Here is a 21,178-nt window from a genome sequence, read left to right on the forward strand (position 1 = left end):
CCTTCTCTGGCTTGGCTAGCTCAGGGTTTGGGAGTCCCAAGCCTCTTAAGTCTCTACGCAGTGGAAAGCAACCTGAACTGGGGTCCTGTGGCGTGCAGTTCCTGCCTGTTCTGGCGCAGATCTCGGGTCTTCTGTTGTTGCTCCTTCATAGTTGCAAATTGGTTGTTCTGTGGGAGAGAGCGACACTAGGAACTGAATACTCCGCCATCTTGACTGGAACTCTGCCTTATCACTCTTGATAGTGTCCTTTGATGCATACACTTTTTAAATTTTGATTAAGTCCAATTTATCTTTGTTGCTTTTGATGTCATATCCAAGAAACTATTACCAAATCCAATGTCATGAAGTTTTTCCCCTAATTTTTTTAAAAGAGGTTTGTAGTTTTAGCTCATATGTTTAGGTCTTTGATCAATTTTGAGTTAATTTTTTGTGTGTGGTGTAAGACAAGGATTTAACTTCACTCTTTTACATGGAAATGCGTTTTTTTCCTAGCACCATTTATTGAAAAGACTATCCTTTCTGCATTGAATGGTCTTGGTATCTTTGTCAAAAATCTTTTGACCATATATGCATATATGCAAGAGTTTAATTCTGGGTTTTCTGTTTCTTTTCCATTGGTCTCTGTGTCTGTCTTTATGCCAGTGCCACACTGTTTAGATTACTGTAGCCTTGTAATAAGTTTTGGAATCAGGAATTATGAGTCATTCAACTTTGTTCTTTTTTGAGATTGTTTTGGCTTTTGGGGATCCTTTGATATTCCATATAATTCTTAGGATGGATTTTTCTATTTCTGCAAAAAATGTCATTGATTTTGATATGGATTGCATTGAATCTATAGGTCACTTTGAATTGTATTAACATCTTAAGAGTATTAGTTCTTCCAGTCCTTGAACATGGGGTGTCTTTATTTATTTGTGTCTTCTTTTAACTTTAGTGGTATTTGTTAGTTTTCAGTTTACAAGTATTTGGCTTCCTTGGATAAGTTCCTTGTTTTCAATGCTATTGTAAATGGAATTGTTTTAATTTCTGTTTTGGATTGTTTATTGTTAGTGTATGGCAACTCAACTGACTTTTGTATCTTGCAACTTGTGAATTTATTTATTAGTTCTAACAATTTTTTTTTTTCTTGGTGGAATCATTGGGCTTTTCTACATATAAGATTATGTTATTTGCATACAGAGTTAATTTTATTTCTTCCTTTCTGATTTGTATGCTTTTTATTTCTTTTTCTTGTCTGATTGCTCTGGGTAGAAATTCTCATACTCTGTTAAATAGAAGTGGTTTAAGTGCGCATCTTTGTCTTGATCCTGAGCATAGCGGAAAACTTCCAGTATTCTATCACTGAGTGTGATGTTAGCTGTGGGTTTTTCATATATGACCTGTATTATGTTGAGGTAATTTTCTTTTATTCCTAATTGGTTGAGTGTTTCATCATCAAAGCGTGATGAATTTTTTCAAATGCTTTTTCTGTATCAATTGAGATGGTCATGTGTTTTTCCCCCCTTATTCTGTTAATGGGGTTTATTAAATTGATTGATTTTCATATATTGAATCATCCTCCCATTTTCAGAATAAATCCCACATACTAGTGGAATATATGCCTTTTAATATGCTGTTGGATTTCAGTTTGCTAGTGTTTTGGAGGAGTTTTATGTTAATGTTCTTTGGGGATGTTGAACTATAGATTTATTTTCTTCTAGTATTATTGTCTGGCTTTGGTATTAGGGTAATGCCGTCTTCATAGAATGAGTTAGGAAGTATTCTCTCCTCTTTAATTTTTAATCATTTGGTAGAATTCAAAAGTGAAACTATCAGTTCTTGGGCTTTTCTTTGTTGGGAGGTTTTTGATTACTGACTCACTCTCTGTAGTAGTTTAAGTCTATTCAGATTTTCAATTTTTTTGTGATTCAGTGTTGGTAGTTTTGTGTTTCTAGGAATTTGTTTTATTTAGATTATTCAGTTTGTGTAAAACTGCTCATAGTACTCTTATAAACCTTTTTATTTTGAAAATCAGTGGTACTGTTTCCACTTTTATTTATGGTTTTAGTTGAGTCTTTTCTCTTTTTTTCTTTATCTAGCTAAAGGTTCATCAATTGTGCTAATCTTTTTGAAGAAGCAATTCTGGTTTTGTTGATTTTTCTCTTGTTTTGCTATGCTTTATCTATCTCTGCTGTAATCTTTATTATTTCCTTGTTTCTGCTAGCTTTTGGTTTAGTTTGCTGTTCTTTTTCTATTCCTTAAGGTGTAAAGTTAGGCTGTTGATTTGAGATCTTCTTTTTTAATGTAGGTGTTTACAGCTAAAAATAACTCTCCTGGCAGACTTTTGCTGCATCACATAAATTTTGGTATGTTGTGCTTTCATTTTCATTTGTTTCAAGATATTTTCTAATTTCCCTTGTGATATTTTCTTTGACCCATTGCTTGTTTAATGGTATGGTTTTTAATTTCCACTCATTTGTGAATTTTCAATTTTTCCTTCTACTGTTGCATTCAAGACTTATGCCATTGTTGTCAGAAAAGATACTTTCTGTGATTTCAGTCTTTTAACATTTTTTGACACTTGCCTTGTGACCTAACGTGTAGTCTATCCTGGAGAATGTTTCATATACACTTGAGAAAAATGTGTATTCTGCTATTGTTAGAGTGTTCTGTATGTGCTTGGTCCAATTTGTTGATAATGTTGTTCTAGCCCTCTCTTTCCTTATTGATCTTATGTCTGATTGTTCTATTCATTATTGACAGTGAGGCATGAAGTCTCCTACTGTTCCTATGGAGATGTCTGTTTCTTCCCCTTAACTCTGTCAGTGTTTGCTTCATGTATTTTTGAGCCCTCATGTTTGGTGCATATATGTTTATAATTGTTATATCTTCTTGGTGCAGGTCAGAAATGGCAATGATTTAGAAAGATGTGTCAATGGAAATTAAGGCTGTTGAGGCATAAATAATTCTGTAAAGTTTATTGGGAGGCAGTGTGAGGATCTCATGTTTGGTGCATATATGTTTATAATTGTTATATCTTCTTGGTGCAGGTCAGAAATGGCAATGATTTAGAAAGATGTGTCAACGGAAATTAAGGCTGTTGAGGCATAAATAATTCTGTAAAGTTTATTGGGAGGCAGTGTGAGGATCAACCCAGGAAACATCATCTGACATAGAGTCAGAGAAGTACTCAGAAGTTTATTACAAGTAACAAAGGCTTTATCGATAGAAGAGGCTGAAGAAAGCAGAAACAAAGAACAAAAGGCAAATTGATCATTTCAAAGTGACTTTCCTTACAAGGTGGGGACTTTCCTTGCAGGGTGAGGACAGCAAGACAGAACAACAGGAAAGTAACTGATTAGTTACTACAGGTTACTTCAGGCTGTCTCTTTTGCGTAAGGATTGAAGCAGAGGGAACTTCATTATTATACCTGTTGAAGATTTAAACTGACCCGTTCTTGGAAAACTGGTTGTTCTCTCTTTCTTCTGGACTTCTGGGAAGGTCAGGCCACAGCCTAAGTGCCCTGGAACTTAGCAGGGGTGACCCCATTTAGATTTTTTAGTCTGGTTTTTTGGAGCCTAGTGCAGGAATTAGTCTACAACAATGACCTCTGATAATTTTTATTTAACATGAAATTGAGAAGTTATTTGGTTTTTAATTTTGCAACCTCATGAGCATTATAAAGTAAATATGATGTTATGCAAAATCCTAGAACTCTACAAGGGTCAACCACCTTCCTTTGAAGTTTCAGCTGAAGAAGTGAAAGGTGAATAAAAGGAACCCTGTTATTTGATAGGTGGTATTTTTGTGCCCAGCATCTTCAGATTGTACAACTTGCATATTTCAAGAAAGTGAAAAGAAATTTAGATGCATTAATGGGTCTGACTCATAATGTGTAACTAAGTTAAACTAGGATATATGGGACTAATTATAGATATTTAGGCTACTGGAAGTGAGGGAAAGCTTATAATTTTCTGTAGGAATTTGGGTACATTTTAAGAAAGATAACCTTAGCAATGCAGGGATAAAAATGGTGAGTGAAAACTTTCTCTCTCTGTGATGTCTGTCTCTTTGTCTCTGATCTTGCATCTGTAAGCAAAGGAGGCTGCAAAGGCAATTAAAACAATAAGCATTAAGATCTGGTTTTGCATCATGGTTTTAAATATATAATCTTTCTCACTAGTTATTTGAATTTGCTAAGTCTTAATGTCCCTATGAGGAATCGTGTACATATGGGAACTTATACGAAATAGGGAGCAGAAACAGGTTGTCTACCTCGTAGGTTGTCAGGACTAAAGCATACAAAGTACTTTTCTCAGTGTCTATCATATAACAAACACTTGGTATATAGTAATTACCATCTGTACTTGACAAACACTAGAGGGACAGTACATGAAATAATATTATAAAATAATCCTCTGAAAAATGACGTGGTTAGCTCATCTGATAAGATTGGTTAATAATATAAGATGGAAGTTGGAGTAGTTCTTTTTAGTGCTTAAAATCACATTTGATTATATTTGGATAATTTGAAGGGAATAGTTTTCTTCTTAATTAGTGCACTTAAATCAGAATGAAAGTTCCTCTATAATGATTCCTATCTTTTTAAAACAGATTCAAGATTTTTGGAAAGTTACCTCTTGTTTCTTTACGAATCTCGGATAAAAAACTTCAAGGGATTATGGAATTGATTGAAAGCATTCCAAAACCTGAATCTGTATCTGAAGTATCTGCCCCTGTCAAATCATTTCAGGTAATGTGATTTCAAAATTAATACAATCATGAACTTTATTTGTTTATTGAAGCAAAATTGATTATACATATTTTTGGAGTTCAGTGTTGATATGTTGATCAAATCAATATTACTAGCATATTTATTGTTACAAATTGTAATTATTCTTTACGAAGCAAAATTGATTATACATATTTTTGGAGTTCAGTGTTGAGATATGTTGATCAAATCAATATTACTAGCATATTTATTGTTACAAATTGTAATTATTCTTTATGCCCCTTGTCCAGTCTCTTCCCTTCCCCCTCCCCTTTCCCCCTCCCTCCTCTAATTACCCTAGGTTTCTTCTCTCCTTATGAAAGAATAATGGTTACTCTGTTGGTTTGTTGCCTAGATGATCTGTCCAATGCTGAGAGGTGTGATCAGGTCCCCCAATATTATCATAGTGCAGATGCTTCTTCTGTCACTCTGAAATGGGTTTTGTGGAGAGAGACATCCTCTTCTTTTCTTTATCTCTGCTGGTGACTCTACTTGTGTCAGTGCACTCCAGTGGCTGGCGGATCATCTGTGTGGTTGGTGGTTGTGGCGTCTAGCCGCTTTCACGACAGCCATGGTTATTGTGGTGGCTGTGTTGGGCCACCCACATGGAGGTGATGTTTTTGACATGCTCCTTGGCGCTGGCAGTGTGCCTGGCTGTGGCATGTGTCTGGTTCCCAGCTCCTTGCCTTGGGTCCCTGGGTGGGCCCTGAGGCGCTGGCGCAGTGTGCCTGGTTGTGTGTGGGGGGGTCCAGTGGCCTTCTCTGTGTCTGGGGTCCTCGGGTGTGCCCTGAGGCGCTGGCGCAGTGTGCCTGGTTGTGTGTGGGGGGGTCCAGTGGCCTTCTCTGTGTCTGGGGTCCTCGGGTGTGCCCTGAGGCGCTGGTGGTGTTTCTGTGCTGGAACTAATTTTTTGTTCTTTGCTTCTAAAGTGGGGGAATTTCCTGTTGGGACCAGTACTTGAGCTCTGTGGTTTAGCTAAATTGCTGCTTTGCTTCTGCTTACCTAGGGAAGGCATTTTGTCCAGCACAGGTTATAATGGTTGGTTATATATGTACTTTTTGCTCCCCAGAGACTCGGTGCATCTGGGTTGTATAGAAACTCTGATCTGGCCCTGTGTCTTTTCATCAAAGTGCATCCCATGCAGTGCTGTATTCCTGACCAGTCTCCTATGAGTGGTCTGAATTGGGATTCAGATCAGCTGTCCTTGCTGTGCCCTAGCATTCCCCTGGTGGGCCCGTCTTTTCCACTGCCTGTGCTGCAAGTCTTCCCTGCTGCCCATGCTGCAAACACTTCCTGATTGATGGGCCATGCACCAGTCCCCTACGATGACTTACCAGGCCCTGAGTGACTCCATTTTTTGTCAGTTGTTGTGGCTTCTCACTTCTGTGTGGGTCCACGGGAATCCTGTTAGTAGTCTTGCTGGCCTGGGGGCCACCATAGCCCTCTTCTCCCCTGCCGCCTGTAAGCAATTCCATCCAAAGGGCACAACTGCAGCTTTTGCTGGCTCCTGCTCCATGTGCTCAGCAGTTTCAGCCTTAAAGTGGCTGTGGCATGAATTGGTCAGAGCAGTTTTTTTTCTCTCATCATGGTTTCTCCCACCTTCATGCACTCTGTAGGTCTCTTCTCCTCTTCCCCTAAGCTCTAGCAGCCCCAGCATGGCTGTTGTTGCTTTTTTATATAGTTGTAAATTGGTGGATTTGTGGGAAAGAGTGACGCTGGGGACTGTCTATTCCGCCATCATGGCTGGAAGCCCAGTATAATCATGAATTTTAAATGTCCACAAATATAGTATTTGAAAAAAATTACAGGAATTTCAGATAAAACAGTTTGCAATTCAGTTTGAATAGACCTTTGAAAAATTACATTTTAGAAGAGAAATTGGTGAAATGGTAAAAAGTGTAAGTAGTTAAGAAAGGTATAAAATGATATGTCGGGCCTTAAAAACTAACGCCACCTTAAGTGACATTACAAGCAGCGCCATTATGGGACCAAAAGGGCATATTAACGTGGCAGCCTAAGATGGCGCCGGGAAGAAGTAGGGTGGGAGTGTCTGCGGGAACCTTGCCTTAGCCCTTATTTGCCAAATACGTGCTTCCGCGCTCGTGAACACTGCGTGATTGCAATAGCTAGGCATTGAGGCAGGCTGCATGCTCTCATAACCTGTAAGCTGATTGGAGGATGTAAAAACCCCCCTTCCCCATTTGCCTTTAAAAGCAAGTGCTTGTGTGATAATAAACGGAACTGCTCGACAGAACCCCCGCCGTGTCTGAGTGTCCTTTAATGGGCTGGTTGGGGCCAGTGGCTGTGTTCACCTCTCTTCACGGCTCTCTTCCCCTGTCTCCTTCCAAGGGTTCCGGAGGGAAAGAGGAATTCGGGCAATTCACTCGCCCACCAAATGGGACACCTAGGGAAAGACTGATAATGAGGCGTTTTTTTCTAGGGCAGTTCGGGTAGGCCGGCGGCTGACCTGACAATGATAAATATACCTTTTCTTACTTCTTCAGCCTGCAGTCCCTCTCCTCAGTGGTAACACTGTTAACTACTGCTTCGATGGTTACTCAGAAAATGTTTATGGCATATACTATTGCATGCGCGCACATGTGTGTTTATGTATGTGTATGAACATTTTTATGTTTTTAAAATTTAGATAAATGGAACCCTATACTTAACTGTTCTGAATCTGTATTCTTTTCACTGTTATTAACATATATGTTATGTACTTTAGAGATATTTTCATGTTAGCACATACAGATCTGCCTCACCAATTTTCATTGTGATATAGTATTGAACTGTATGGGTATACCGTCTTTTGTCTAATATCCTGCTTTGATAAGCATTCTTATCATTACAAGTGTTTACAGTTATGAAAAATACTGAATTCCTTGTACATATATTTGATTGTACTTTTATCAGTAGGATAAATTTATAGAAGTGGAATTGTTTGGTAAAAGAGTATGCGAATTTTAAATTTTGATGAGTTTTGCCAAATTTCTAAGTTGAGTATTAATTCACCAAGAGTGAGTATCGTTCTCTGTTCTCATAAATGTTAAATATCATTTTAAGTGGAAAAGTGTTATATTCTGGTTTTGATTTGCATTTCTTTCTGAGTAAGAACATGTTTTACTAAGTTTATTGGCAATTCAAATTTCCGTTTTTGAAAGTGCTATTTATGTCTTCTGTACTTTTTCTATTGGATTATGGTTTTTCAATTAAGGAAATTATCTCTCAATTATTTCTGTTTATTTTCATTTTGTCATTTGTTTTTTATCTCATATTCGCATTTATTTTTGCCGTGCAAAAAGTTTTAATGTTTTCATAGTCAAAATTGATTCATTTTTTCCTTCATGATTTCTGGGTTTTGTATTATGTGACTTTTCTTTTTCTAAGAAAATGGTAAAAAGAAAATGTCCATACACAGTTTTTGGTATTTTTCTGGGCTGTTTATTCATGTTTAATTGTTTTTCATTTGAAATAATTTCAAACTTGAAACATTGCAAAAATAGCGTAAAGAACTTTTTCTTAATCCACTTGAGCATTACTTGATGACATTTTGTCCCTTTACTCCTGAATACTTTAGTGTTCGTATTGAGTATTGTTGAGCTTTTGGTTTTCTTAACTGTCTTTTGAAGAACATAAGTTTTAAATTTTGATGAAATTGAATTTATCAATTTTTTTTATGGATTATATCTCTGAAATCTTTGCCTAATATACTGTCAAAAATTTTTCTCTGTTGGTTTTATTCTAGAAATTTATTAGTCTTCCTTTTTCTACTTAGATCTATAATCCATTTTGTTTTAATTTTTGTTTATTGAGCATGTGATGGGTCCCCATTCTATTTTTATATTTACATTTCTAGCTATTTCAGTTTCATTTGTTAAAAAAGGCTATTCGTTTACCATTGAGTTGACTACATATGCAGAGGTCTATTTCTGACTCTTTTTTTCCAGTGGTTTTTGTGTCTGTCCTTTCCATCTATGTCTGTCCTTACCATACTGTCTTGATTGAGCTATAGCTTCATGGTAAGTGTTGAAATCAAGTAGGGTGAGTCCTGTAACGCTTTTGTTTTTCCAACGTGTTTTTTACTAGTTTCTTTGCCTTTACACAAACTTTTAGAATCACTTGTCAATTTCTATAAAAATTCCTTTTGGGATTTGATAGGGATTTTGTTGTATTATCAATTGGGGAGAATTGACATTTTAACGATATTGAATTTTCAATTCACTAACATGCTGTATCTCTCCATTTATTTAGGTCTTTTGAAGCTTATTTTTGTTTATGGGTGGTTTGCAATTTAAGCATGCATTTTTATTAGATTTGTATGTACAAGTATTATATGGGCTAAATTGTGTGGCCGTAAAGTTTATATATTGAACCCTAATCCCAGTACTTCATATTGTTATTATATTTGGAGATAAGGCCTTTAAAACTGTGATTAAGTTAAATCGAAGCCATTAGTTTGGGCCCTAATGTCACCTTTGCCAGGGTGATGGAGACACAAAGGATTACTCAAAGCCCATTTCTTCTGAGCAGTGAGAAGCCCCGAAGGGGTTAATTTCCAGGAACCCTGAAGAGAGAGGCATTCCTCCTCAGAAAATAACCCTAACTAGGGTCTTTTCTCAGTATTTATTCTCCAGGCCAGAAAGTTACAGAAAAGGAACATACATGGTTACAAAAAGAATAGTAAGATAATTGTCATGGCAACAGTCATTAGGTTTAGCTGCACCAAGGACATCTGCCCTTAGAGCCAGCAATTTTGCTGTGTTACAATTCTTTATCTACAACAGAGACTTTAGCTGGGGAAAGTTTTCTGTCTTTCACAAGCTTAACATTTCTATGTGTAATTCTAAAAAGTTAGGCCCTGTAAAATACAATTCCTTTATAAATGTTAGTATACTACACTCCCTAATCCAGTCAGACTGGTGCCATAAGAAAAGGAAAATTGAACACACAAAGAGACACAAGGGTTGTGTTCACACAGAGGAAAGACCATGTGAGGACACAGTAAGAAGGAGGCCATCTGCAAGCCAAGGATAGAGGCCTCAGGCAGCACCAGTTTTGTTGACACGTTGATCTTGGACTTCTAGCCTCCGCAACTATGGAAAAAAATTTTCTGTTGTCTAACGCGGTCTGTGGTATTTTGTTATGTCGGTCCTAGCAATCTCTCATACAGCTTTTGGCACCAGGAAGTGGGTTGTTGCTTTAATAAACACTTAAAAATGTGGGAGTGTCTTTAGAACTGGATAATGGTTAGAGACTGGGAGAGTTTTGAGGCACATGTTAGAAAAAGCCATGATTCTAGTCTTGAATAAATTGTTGGTAGAAATATGAGTGTTAAAGCTACTTCTTTTTTTTTTTTTGACCGGTAAGGGGATTGCAACCCTGAGCATGCTGTATTCCGCACCATGCTCAGCCAGTGAGCGCACTGGCCATCCTTATATAGGATCCGAACCCATGGCCTCGGCGCTCCCAGCGCCACGCTCTCCCAAGTGAGCCACGGGGCCAGCCCAAAGCTCCTTCTGATGAGTCCTCAGATGGAAGTGAGGAATATGTTATTTGACACTGGAGGAAAGGTGGTTCTTGTTAATAAAGTTACAAAGAACTTGGATGAATTGTGTTCTAGTGTTTTATGGAATGTAGGACTTATACGTGATGAACTTGGATATTTAGCTGAGGAGATTTCTAAAGAAAGCGTTGAAGGTGTTGTCTAGTTTCTCCTTGCTGCTTATAATAAAATTTAAAAGGAGAGGGATACATTGAAGAAGAAATTGTGAAGCAAAAAGGAACCAGAACTTGAAGATTTGGAAAATGCTCAGCCTATCCATAATGCTAAAAATGAGAATGCATGTTTTGTAGAGAACGTCAAGGTGTTCCTGGACAATCATTTGAGTAAAGAAATTATGTGTGTGACTCATGGATCCAATTAGCTATCTAAGCAGAAGCCAGGAATAGAGATGGTGGTCATACCAGCTGAAACACTTCTAGCTTGGACTAGAAGGGACAGAGATGGGACTAAATGAAGGAAGACTGTTGGACTTCTGGGATTCTGCAGGATGGGACAGTAGAGTTATTCAGCCGCAAACATGAGTTATCCTCAAGAAAAAAGAAGAATGACTCTGAAGGTGGTTCTGAGATCTTCAGGACTGCCACTGCCAAGAGGGCACAGGTTTGGAGGGGTTAGGTTATCTCCTTTTCAGTATCTGTGGGCTAGGCTGTTGTTGCCCAGGGCCTATGGCACATAATAATGTAGGTTTTCCTTACATGTTCTTTACCAGATTGAAAAAATTGTCCTTCTATTTCTAGTTGGCTGATAGTTTATTTGTTTCATGAATAGATGATGAATTTTGCACATTGCTTTATCTCCATGTATTGAGATGATCATATAGTTTGCTTCTTTAGTTTGTTAATATAATGAATTACATGGATTAATTTTTAAATGATAAACTAGCCTTGCATCTTCAATTTAAACCTCATTTTTTTTCACATTATAGTATCCTTTTTATATACTGTGGAATTTATTTGTTAATATTTTATTAAAGATTTTTTGCATTCATGTTTATGGGGGACATTCGTTCATACTTTTTATTTGTAGTGTTTTTGTCTGCTTATATATCAAGGTAATGCTGGCTCATAAAGTGAGTTGGGAAATGTTTCCTCCTTCTCTATTTTCTGGAATAATTTGTGTACAGTTGGTATTATTTCTACTGTCACTGTTCATAGAATTTGCTAGTGAAGCCATTTGTGCCAGGAATTTTTTTTTCGCAAGATTTTTAAACTGTGAATCTAATTTATATATGACTGTTTCTGGTATCACTTTTCTTCTTGTATGAGTTTTAGAAGATTTTGTTCTTCAAGATATTTGTTACCCAAATTGTTGGGAATAATATGGTTTCTGATATTTCCTTATTATCCTTTCAGTGACTTTAGCATCTGTAGTGATGTCTCATTTTTCATTCCTTGTCTTGGTAATTTGTGATTTTTCTCTCTCTTTTTTTTTTTTCCTGTCAGTTCAATTGTAAGTTTGTGAATTTTAGTAATCTTTCCAAAGATCCAGTTTTGGTTCCTTTGATTTTTTTTGTTTTGTTGCTTTCAATTTCATTGATTCTAATCTTTTGTGTTAAAAAAAATGTAAAAATTGTTCTTAGGTTGTGGGCCCCCAAAGACAGGTGACTGCCCAGATTTGGTCTTTGGCTGTAGGTTCCTGACCTCTGGACCATAATGTGGTGTATATCTTTGTGAATCTTCCATGTGCACTTGAAAAAAATGTATAGTCTGCTGCTGTTGTTGGTTGAAGAATTTGTAAATGTCAATTAGTACATTAGGTTGATAATCATGTTTAGTTAGGTCTTCTGTATCTTTGTTGATTTACTGTTCATGAATTTGTCATTTACTGAGAGGACTCTTGAAGTTTCCAGGTATAATTATGGATTTGTCTATTTTCCATTTATTTCTGCCAGTTTTTACTTAGTGTAGTTTGAAGGATTTTTGTTCGGGTCATACACATTTAGCATTGTTATGGTGCCTTGCTATACCGCTATATCAGTATGTAATGTTCTTCATTTTCCCTAGTGATGTTCCTTGTTTTGAAGTCTATTTTGTCTGATGTTAATATAGTCACTCTGTCTTTCTTTTCTAGAATTCTGTTTTCTTTTTATTGTTCAATTTTTTTCCCAATGGAAGTGAAGTTAACATGACATGAAATTGACCATTTTAAAGTATACAATTCAGTGGCATTTAGTATATTCATATATTATGTAACCTGTTTCCAAAATATTTTTATTATTCCAAAATAAAATCCTCTATTCAGTAAGCAGTAATTATGCTGTACCTCACAAGCCCCTGGTATCTACCAGTCTGCATTCTATTTCTCTGGATTTACATATTCTGGATATTTTGTAGTAGTGGAATCATACAATATGTGAACTTTTGTGTCTGACCACTTTCACTTAGACTAATCTTTTTGAGGTTCATTTATCTTGTAGTACATTCCATTGTATAGCTGAATAATGTTCCATTTTATTTATATACCACATTTTGTTTATCTGTTCATCCATTGATGGACATTTGAGTTCTTTATACCTTTTGGTTATCATGAATAGTGCTGCTATGAACATTTGTTTACAAGTATTTGTTTGAGTCCCTTTTTTGAGTTCTTTTGGGTGTATACCTTGGATTGAAATTGCTGGAGCATATGATAATTCTGTTTAACTTTTAGATGGAACATTAAACTGTTTTCCTACAGCAGTTGTACAATTTTTTCTTTTGTTGTTTGTACAATTGGTGTCAGATATAAGAATCCACTGCCAAATCCAAGATATGAGGGTTTGTTCCTCTTCTAAGAATTTTGTTTTTAGGTCTTATATTGAGGTTGTTGATCCATTTTTGAGTTAATATTTGTATATGGTGTAAGTAGGGTTCCAACGTTATTCTTTTCATGTTGAAATCCAATTAGCCCAGTGCCATTTGTTGAAGAAACTATTCTATTCCCATTCACTTGGCACCATTGTGAAAAATCAATTGGCCATAGTTCTATAGACTTATGTCTGGATTATTAGTTCTATTCCATTTGTCATTATGTCTGTCCTTATGCCAGTACTTCACTGTTCTGATTACTGTAGCTTTGCTGAAAATTTTGATATTGGTAATTGCGAGTCCTTCAATTTTATTCTTCTTTATCAAAATTGTTTTAATTGTTTGGGCCTCTTGCAAATTAATATGAATTTGAGGATTGACTTTTCATTTCTGTGAAAAATGCCATTGGAATTTTGATAGAGATTGCATTGATTCTGAAGATGACTTTGAGAAATGTTGCCATGTTACAAATATTAAGACTTTCAATCCATGAATACAGGGTATTTTACTCAGGCCATCTTACTCAGATCTTTGATTTTTTTTCAGCAATACGTTGTAGTTTTCGATGTACAAGTTTTTCAGATGACTTTGAGAAATGTTGCCATGTTACAAATATTAAGACTTTCAATCCATGAATACAGGGTATTTTACTCAGGCCATGTTACTCAGATCTTTGATTTTTTTTCAGCAATACGTTGTAGTTTTCGATGTACAAGTTTTTCACTTCCTTGCTTAATGTTTTTTCTAGGTATTCTATTCTTTTGCTACTTCCTTGCTTAATGTTTTTTCTAGGTATTCTATTCTTTTGCTATTGTAAATGGAGTTATTTTCTTAAATTTCCGTTTTGGATTGTTCATTGCTGATGCATCAAAATACAATTGATTTTGTGTGTTTATCTTGTACCCTGCAACTTTACTGAATTGTTTATTCTTTAGGTCTAATTGTGTGTGTGTGTGTGTGTGTGTGTGTGTTCCTATGGGATTTTCTCTATGTAGAATCATGTCATCTTCAAATAGAGATAGTTTCCCTTCTACCTTTCCAATTTGGATGCCTTTATTTCTTTCTTTACTAATCACTCTGACTAGAACTTCAGTACAATATTGAATTGCAGTAGTGAAAGGGGGAGCATCCTTGACTTTTATCTGATCTCAGGGGGAAAGCATTTGGTCTTTTATCATTGAGTAATATGTTGTCTGTGAGGTTCTCACAAATGCCTTTTATCATGTTGAGGAAGTTCTCCTCTACTCCTACATTTCTGTATTTTGATTGGGGGTGTGGGGGTGCAGCTGGGCCTGTATGTGGATTAGAACCCATGACCTTGGTATCATAAGGCTGCACTCTAACCCACTGAGCTAACTGGCCATTTCTGTGTTTTTATCATGAATGTGTGGTGAATTTTTGTCAAATGCTAATTCTGCCTCAATTGAGATGATCATGATCATGTTGTTTTTTCCTATCATTCTAATAATGTGTTGTTTTACAGTAATTCGTGTTTTTTTTTTTTAAATGTTGAATCATCCCTGTTTTCTTAGGGTAAATTCCTCTTGGTAAGAGTAAATAATCCTTTTAATAGGCAGTTGCTAATATTTTGTTGAGGATATTTACATCTGTATTCATAAGGTGTAATTGGTATAGGTATATTTTTTTCTTGTGGTGTATTCGTCTGGCTTTGTTGTCAGGCCTTCTAGAATGAGTTAGGAGTGTTCTCTCCTCTTCTACTTTTGGGAAAAGTTTGAGGAGGAAGATGTTAATTTTTCATTAAATTTTTGGTAAAATTTACCACTGAGACCTGACTTTTCTTTCTTGGCAGGATTTAGAATACTGATTCAATTTCTTTACTTATTCTAGGTCTTTTCAGATTTTCCATTTTTTCTTGAGTATGTTTACATAATATGTGTCTTTCTGGGAATTTATATGTTTCATCTAGGTTATTCAATTTGTTGGCCTGCAGCTGTTCATAGTACTCTTTTTAATCCTTTTCATTTCTGTTATGTTTGGTAGTAAAGATGTCAATTTTATTTCTATTTTATATATTTACGTCTTTTCTTGTTTTTTTAATATAGCTGAAGGTTTGTCAGTTTTGTTGATTTCTTAAAAAAACAAAACTTCTGATTTTGTTTGCTCTGTTTTACTGTTCAATGTTTCTTTTATCTCTGCTCTAACATTTATTATTTCCTTCCTTTTGCTAGCTTAAGGCACTAAAAGCTAGTTCCTTGGAGTATTAAATAAAGGTATTGATTTGAGACCTTTCTTGAGTCTTTTCTTTTTGGCCGCTGGCTGGTACAGGGATCTAATACTGGATCTTGGTGTTATTGGCACCACACTCTGACCAACTATATTAGTCTGCTTCTGTTGCTTATAACAGAATACTTGAAACTGGGTGATTTATAAAGAAATAAAATGTATTTCTTACAGTGTTTGGAGGCCAAGGAGTCCAAAGTTCAGAGAACAAATCTGATGAGGGTCTTGTTCTCTGGACTGTACAGGGTGTCACAGGGTGAGAATGAGCTAAGAGAACTAAATTCCTCACTTGCTCTCCTTTTAAAGCCATCAGAACCAAGCTGATGACCACACATTAAACCTTTCACAAGGGTACAATCCTCACAATCTAATTATCTCCTAGAGGCCCTACCTTTTAATTACTGTAATAAGATTTCGCACCCTCTTAACACTGTTGAAATGGAAATCAAGTCTCTAACACATGAACCTTTGGGGGACACATTCAACCCACAGCACCAACTGAGCTAAACGGCCAGCTTTTCGTCTCTTTAATGTATACGTTTATAGCAGTAAATTTCCCTCTGAGTGCTGCTTTCATTACATTCCATAAGTTTTGGTATGTTGTGTTTTTGTTTTTCTTCATTTCAAAATACTTGTAATTTCTTTACTCATTTCATCTTTGACCCATTGTTTAAGAATATTTTAACTTCTACATATTTGTGAATTTTCCATTCTTCCTTCTGTTATTGACTTCTAGCTTGATTCCATTGTTGTCAGAGAAGATACTTTGTATTTCAGTCAGTCTTTTTAAAAAAATTTCTGACACTTGTTTTGTGGACTGATATATGGTCTATTCTGGAGAGTGTTCTTTGTGCACTTGAAAAGAATGTATATTCTCCTATTGGATGGTGTGTGCTAGGTCTGTAATATCTCTATATGGTTTAAAATATTGTCTATATGGTTTAAAATGTTGTTCAAGTCCTTTATTTCCTTATTGATCTTCTGTCTAGATATTCTGTCCTTTATGGAAAGTGGGATATTTAAGTCTCCAACTATTATTGTATAATTGTCTATTACTTTTTTTTTTCTGCCAGTGTTTTATTCAGTGTTTTGGGACTCTTATGGTGGTTATGTTTATAATAGTTATATCCTTCTAATGAACTGTCCCTTTTACTAATATAGATGACTTTTTCTTTTGCTACAAATTTTCATTTAAAAATTTTGTCTGATAGTAGTATAACCAACCCAGCTCTTTTGTAGTTATTGTTTGCATAGAATATCTTTTTCCATTTTTCACTTTCAGTCTGTTTGTGTCCATGGTTCTAAAGTGAGTCTCTAGTAGATAACATGTAGTTGGATTATATTTTTTAATCATTGTGACAATCTCTGCCTTTCGATTGAATAGTTCAGTCTATTGACATTTAAAGTAATTACTGATAAGGAAGAATTTACTTCTGTTATTTTGCTATTTGTTTTCTTTACATCTTATACTTTTTGTCTCATTTTTTCTATTACTACGTGTTTAGTTAATTTTTTTGTAGTAAACTGTTTTGACTTTTTTCTAATTTCCTTTGTGTGTACTTGTAGATATTTTCTTCTTGGTTACTATGCGAGTTACATTTAATATCCTAAATTTATCATATTCTGGTTTGTTTTTTTTTTTTTTTTCCTTTTTTGTCTTTTTTTTTTTTACTGACTGGCAACGGGATCGCAACCCTCGGTGTTGCGCCCGCCCCACACTCAGCCAGTGAGCGGGAACCAGTCTCCACATGGGATCCGAACCCTTGGCGGGAGCGCCGCCGCACTTCCAAGCGGCGCACTCTCCAGTGCGCCACCAGGCCGGCCCTATAATATTCTGTTTTAAATTGATATCAGCTTAACCTCAGTATCATACAAGAACTCTTCTCCAGTACAGCTCTATCCACTGCCCACCCATTATCACAAATTGCATCTTTATATATTGGGTGCCCAATAACATAGTTATAATTTTTTAAATGCATTTTTCTTATTAAATGTGTAGGAAATAAAGAATGTAGTTACTAACTGAAAGTATAATACTTTCTCATATTTTTGCTCATACATTTGCCTTTATGAGAAATCTTTATATGGCTTTGAGTTACTATGTAGTGTTTTTCCCCCCTTCAACCCGAAGGACTCTCCTCAGTATTTCTTGTTGGGCAGGTGTAGTGGCAACAAACTCCCTCAGCTTTTATTTATCTGGCAGAATCTTAATTTTTCCCTAGTTTTTGCAGGGGAGTTTTGCCAGACGTAGAATTCTTGGTTGACAGTTTTTTCCTCTCAGCACTTTAAATATGTCATGTTATTGCCTTCTCTGTTCCATGGTTTGTAAAAAGAAATTGGCTGTTAATGTTATTGATGACCCTTTTTGTATTTGGTGAGTTACTTCTGTATTGCTGCTTTCAAGTTTTTCTCTTTCAACAGTTTGATTATAACATGTTTCAGTGTAGATCTCTTTGAGTGTATCCTACTTTAAGTTTATTGAACTTCTTGGATTTGTAGTTTCATGTTTTTCATCAAATTTCAGGCCTTTTCAGGCCTAGAACTTTAGTTTGATTCCCATTTATAATTTCTGTCTCTTTATTGATTTTTTCTGTTCGTTGCGACATTATTCTCCTCGTTTTTGAGCTGTATGTTTGTGGTTCCTTTACGCTCTCTGTGTGTATTTATGACAGTTTATTTAAAGTTTTGCTTATTTATTTTTTGCAGTAAGTACAATGCTTGTGTTTCTTCATGAGCTGTTTCTGCTAATTTCTTGTGTGAATGGGCCATGATATTCTGGGGGTTTTTTTTGCATGCATTATATCCTAATACTGTAACTAGACAAAGGAAATACAAGAAAACTACAGATGAATATGTTGGTTAACATAGATGCAAAAATTCTTAACAAATTTTATAACCAAATACTATGATATTTAAAAAGTATGTGCACAATGACAAATGGTTTTACCCTAGGAATGCAAGGTCATCAGTCAGTGTCATCTCAATAGAGTTGGAAAAAACATTGACAGAATTCAAAACCATTCATGATAAAATCTGTTAACAAACTGGAAATAGAAGGAAACTTTCTCAGCCTGCTAAAGGACATCTAGGAAAAATGTGCAGCTAACATCATACTTATTTGGGAAAAGACTGTATGCTGTCTTTGTAAGATCAAGAATAGTCCAAGAATGCCTTTTTCTCACCATTTATTTCTATTCAAATTCATATGAAGGGTCTATCCTCTGCAGTAAGTCAAGGAAAAGAAAGTAAAGTCAGGAAAGTAAAGTAAAACTATGTTTATAGATGTTATGATTGTTAATGGAAAAAGTACTAAGGAATGTAGGAAAATACTACTAATAATAGTAAGCGAGTTTAGCAAGGTTGCATCATACAATATCAATGTAAAAAATTATTTGTATCTAAAAATGAAAGTAAGAAAAATGTTTCATTCACAATAGCATTACAGAAGATTAAATACTTAGGAAAAGCTTAACAGAATTGTAAGACCCAAAACTGCAAAACATTTTTGAAAGATTAAAAAAGACCTTAAAAATGCAATCATATACACACTCAGGGACTGGTGGACTTGATTTATTAAGTAGTAATCTCTCTAAACTCTATAGATTTCTCACAATCCCAGTCAAAATACCAACACAGTTTTTTGAGGGGGAGGAGAGGGGTGGGAAGTTTATTATAAAATGTATATGGAAATTCAAAGGATATATAATAAATGAAATAATTTTGGATAAGAATAATGTTTGAGGATTTCCAGTGTTGATTTTGTAGGGGAGAAAAGATTTCTCATCCATCTCAAGATTCATGGCCGAGGCCTCTATGCCAAAAGACAAATTAAAAAAAGCCTACAAATTTGTTTAATATGTTTTATGTGACACAGAGCCTTGTGAAGACCCAAAGAAATGGGAAACCTGTGTATTTTTATGGACAGTCATGCAGAAGTATGATTGGAGGCCAAAGGGCGTGATAGAGTTTGGATGTGTTGTCCTCCCAGAACTCACATGGAAATCTGATCCCCATTGTGACAGTTTGAGTCATGGGGGCTTATCCCTCATGAATGGATTAGTACTCACCCTAGGTGGGGGAGTAATGAGTGAGTTCTCGCTCTATTAGTTCCCGTGAGAGCTGGTTGTTTAAATGACCCTGGCACCTCCTCCCTCTCTCTTGCTTCCACTCGCCATGTGATCTGCTTGTACCTGCTGGCTGCTGCTTCTTTCCACCACGAGTAAAAGCAGCCTGAGGCCCATGCCAGATGCAGCTGTCCCAGAATCGTAAACTAAATAAACCTCTGTTCTTTATAAATTACCCAGTTTCAGGTGTTCTGTTATAGCAACACAAATGGACTAAAATGGGGCATGACCTAGTGGTAATAAACTGGAGGGAACTTTAGCAAGCCTTGTTTGTTCAGATTCCTTTTGGCATCTGTGACATTTTTTTCTGCTGGGTATAGAGAGGTTATCTCTATTTGAAATGAGATAATTCATAAAATCTTATGACTCACTTTGGAGGNTGTGACATTTTTTTCTGCTGGGTGTAGAGAGGTTATCTCTATTTGAAATGAGATAATTCATAAAATCTTATGACTCACTTTGGAGGAAGGTCAGAGAAATCTTTTATGGCCTCTTTCAGAGAAGAAGAGCACAGGGAGGTCATTGAGACCCTCCTGCTTCTGCTGTTTTCTCAAATTCCAAGGTACTGTATTTTAGGGTAGCATTTCCAGAACCTCATCAATATCAAGGCTTACTATATAGCTACTTTATTTAAGAATGTGTGGTATTACAGATTGACATATAGATCAATGAAGCAGAATAGTGTTCAGAAATAAATCCTTAATATATGGTTAATATATACTTGATTTATTACAAAGATGTCAACCTAACTAAGTGGGAGAAAGATAGCCCTTTCAACAAATGGTGCTGGAACAAATACATTTCCATGTGGAAAATAAATTAATTTCAACCCTTACCACATATCATACCTGGAATTTAACTGAAGTGGAATATAGGCCTAAATGTAAAGGCCAGTGGTGTGCTTTTGTGAAACAAAATCATAAGAGAAGATCTTTGAATCCTTGCAGTAGGTTAAGGTATATTAGGATAATAGGCACAAATATAAGAATAAAAAAAAAGACAGATTGGATATTATAAAAATTAAAATTTCCAGCTTTTTGGAAGACACTGGCAAGCCATCCACTGATTCACATGGGACAGATATTTGCAACACATCTTATAAAAGACTCGTATCCAAAATATATAAGGAGACCAACAGCTCAATAATACATGGGAAAACAGACATGAAAAGATGTTCAACTTCATTACTTGTCAGGAAAATGCAAATTACATCCACATTGAAATACTATTACACGATGATTAGAATAGCTAAAACTAAAAAGAATGAAAATTTATTGAACTTAATACCTGTGATTTATGTACTCCTGTGTAGTAGGTTATACTTAACTTCAATAAAAATATTACTTCCTCTCCCCAAGATGAACAGAATTTTAAGGGAAGGGCAAATACGAGTAGCCATGAAACTGTTAACCTAAAAAAATACTGAGGTCAAGTACTAATAGCAAGGATTGAGCCAATATGATGATTGCAACTGGGAAACGCATCTGTCAGATCACTGAGAAATGTCCAGTGAAGAGGACAAGCGGAGCTTAGCATTTATAATCACAAGAAGGGGGAAGGATCAAAGGATAGCCTTGCCTAATTGTTTCATCAGGTTTTCTTTTTTCTTTCTTTTTTAACTGATACATAATTTATTGTATGTATCTGTGGGATATAGCATTGAATACCTGCATGCAATATGTGATGCTCAGATCAGGATAATTAGTATTTTCAACA

At 35.7% G+C, this 21,178-nt stretch overlaps 1 protein-coding gene across 1 annotated transcript in view; it reads left to right on the forward strand.

The window, feature by feature from the left end:
- The window catches only part of LOC103606627 (vacuolar protein sorting-associated protein 13A-like), a gene marked incomplete at both ends in the record, with an annotated part of 116,991 nt that overhangs the window by 42,980 nt on the left and 52,833 nt on the right, over positions 1–21,178 (forward strand). Inside the window, one exon of the mRNA XM_008591191.1 lies at positions 4,595–4,733. Within this exon, the coding sequence (XP_008589413.1) occupies positions 4,595–4,733 (139 nt within the window). The remainder of the gene's footprint in view (positions 1–4,594; positions 4,734–21,178) is intronic.

Source organism: Galeopterus variegatus, unplaced genomic scaffold, assembly GCF_000696425.1.
Source record: "Galeopterus variegatus unplaced genomic scaffold, G_variegatus-3.0.2 Scaffold6748, whole genome shotgun sequence".
NCBI lineage: Eukaryota > Metazoa > Chordata > Mammalia > Dermoptera > Cynocephalidae > Galeopterus > Galeopterus variegatus.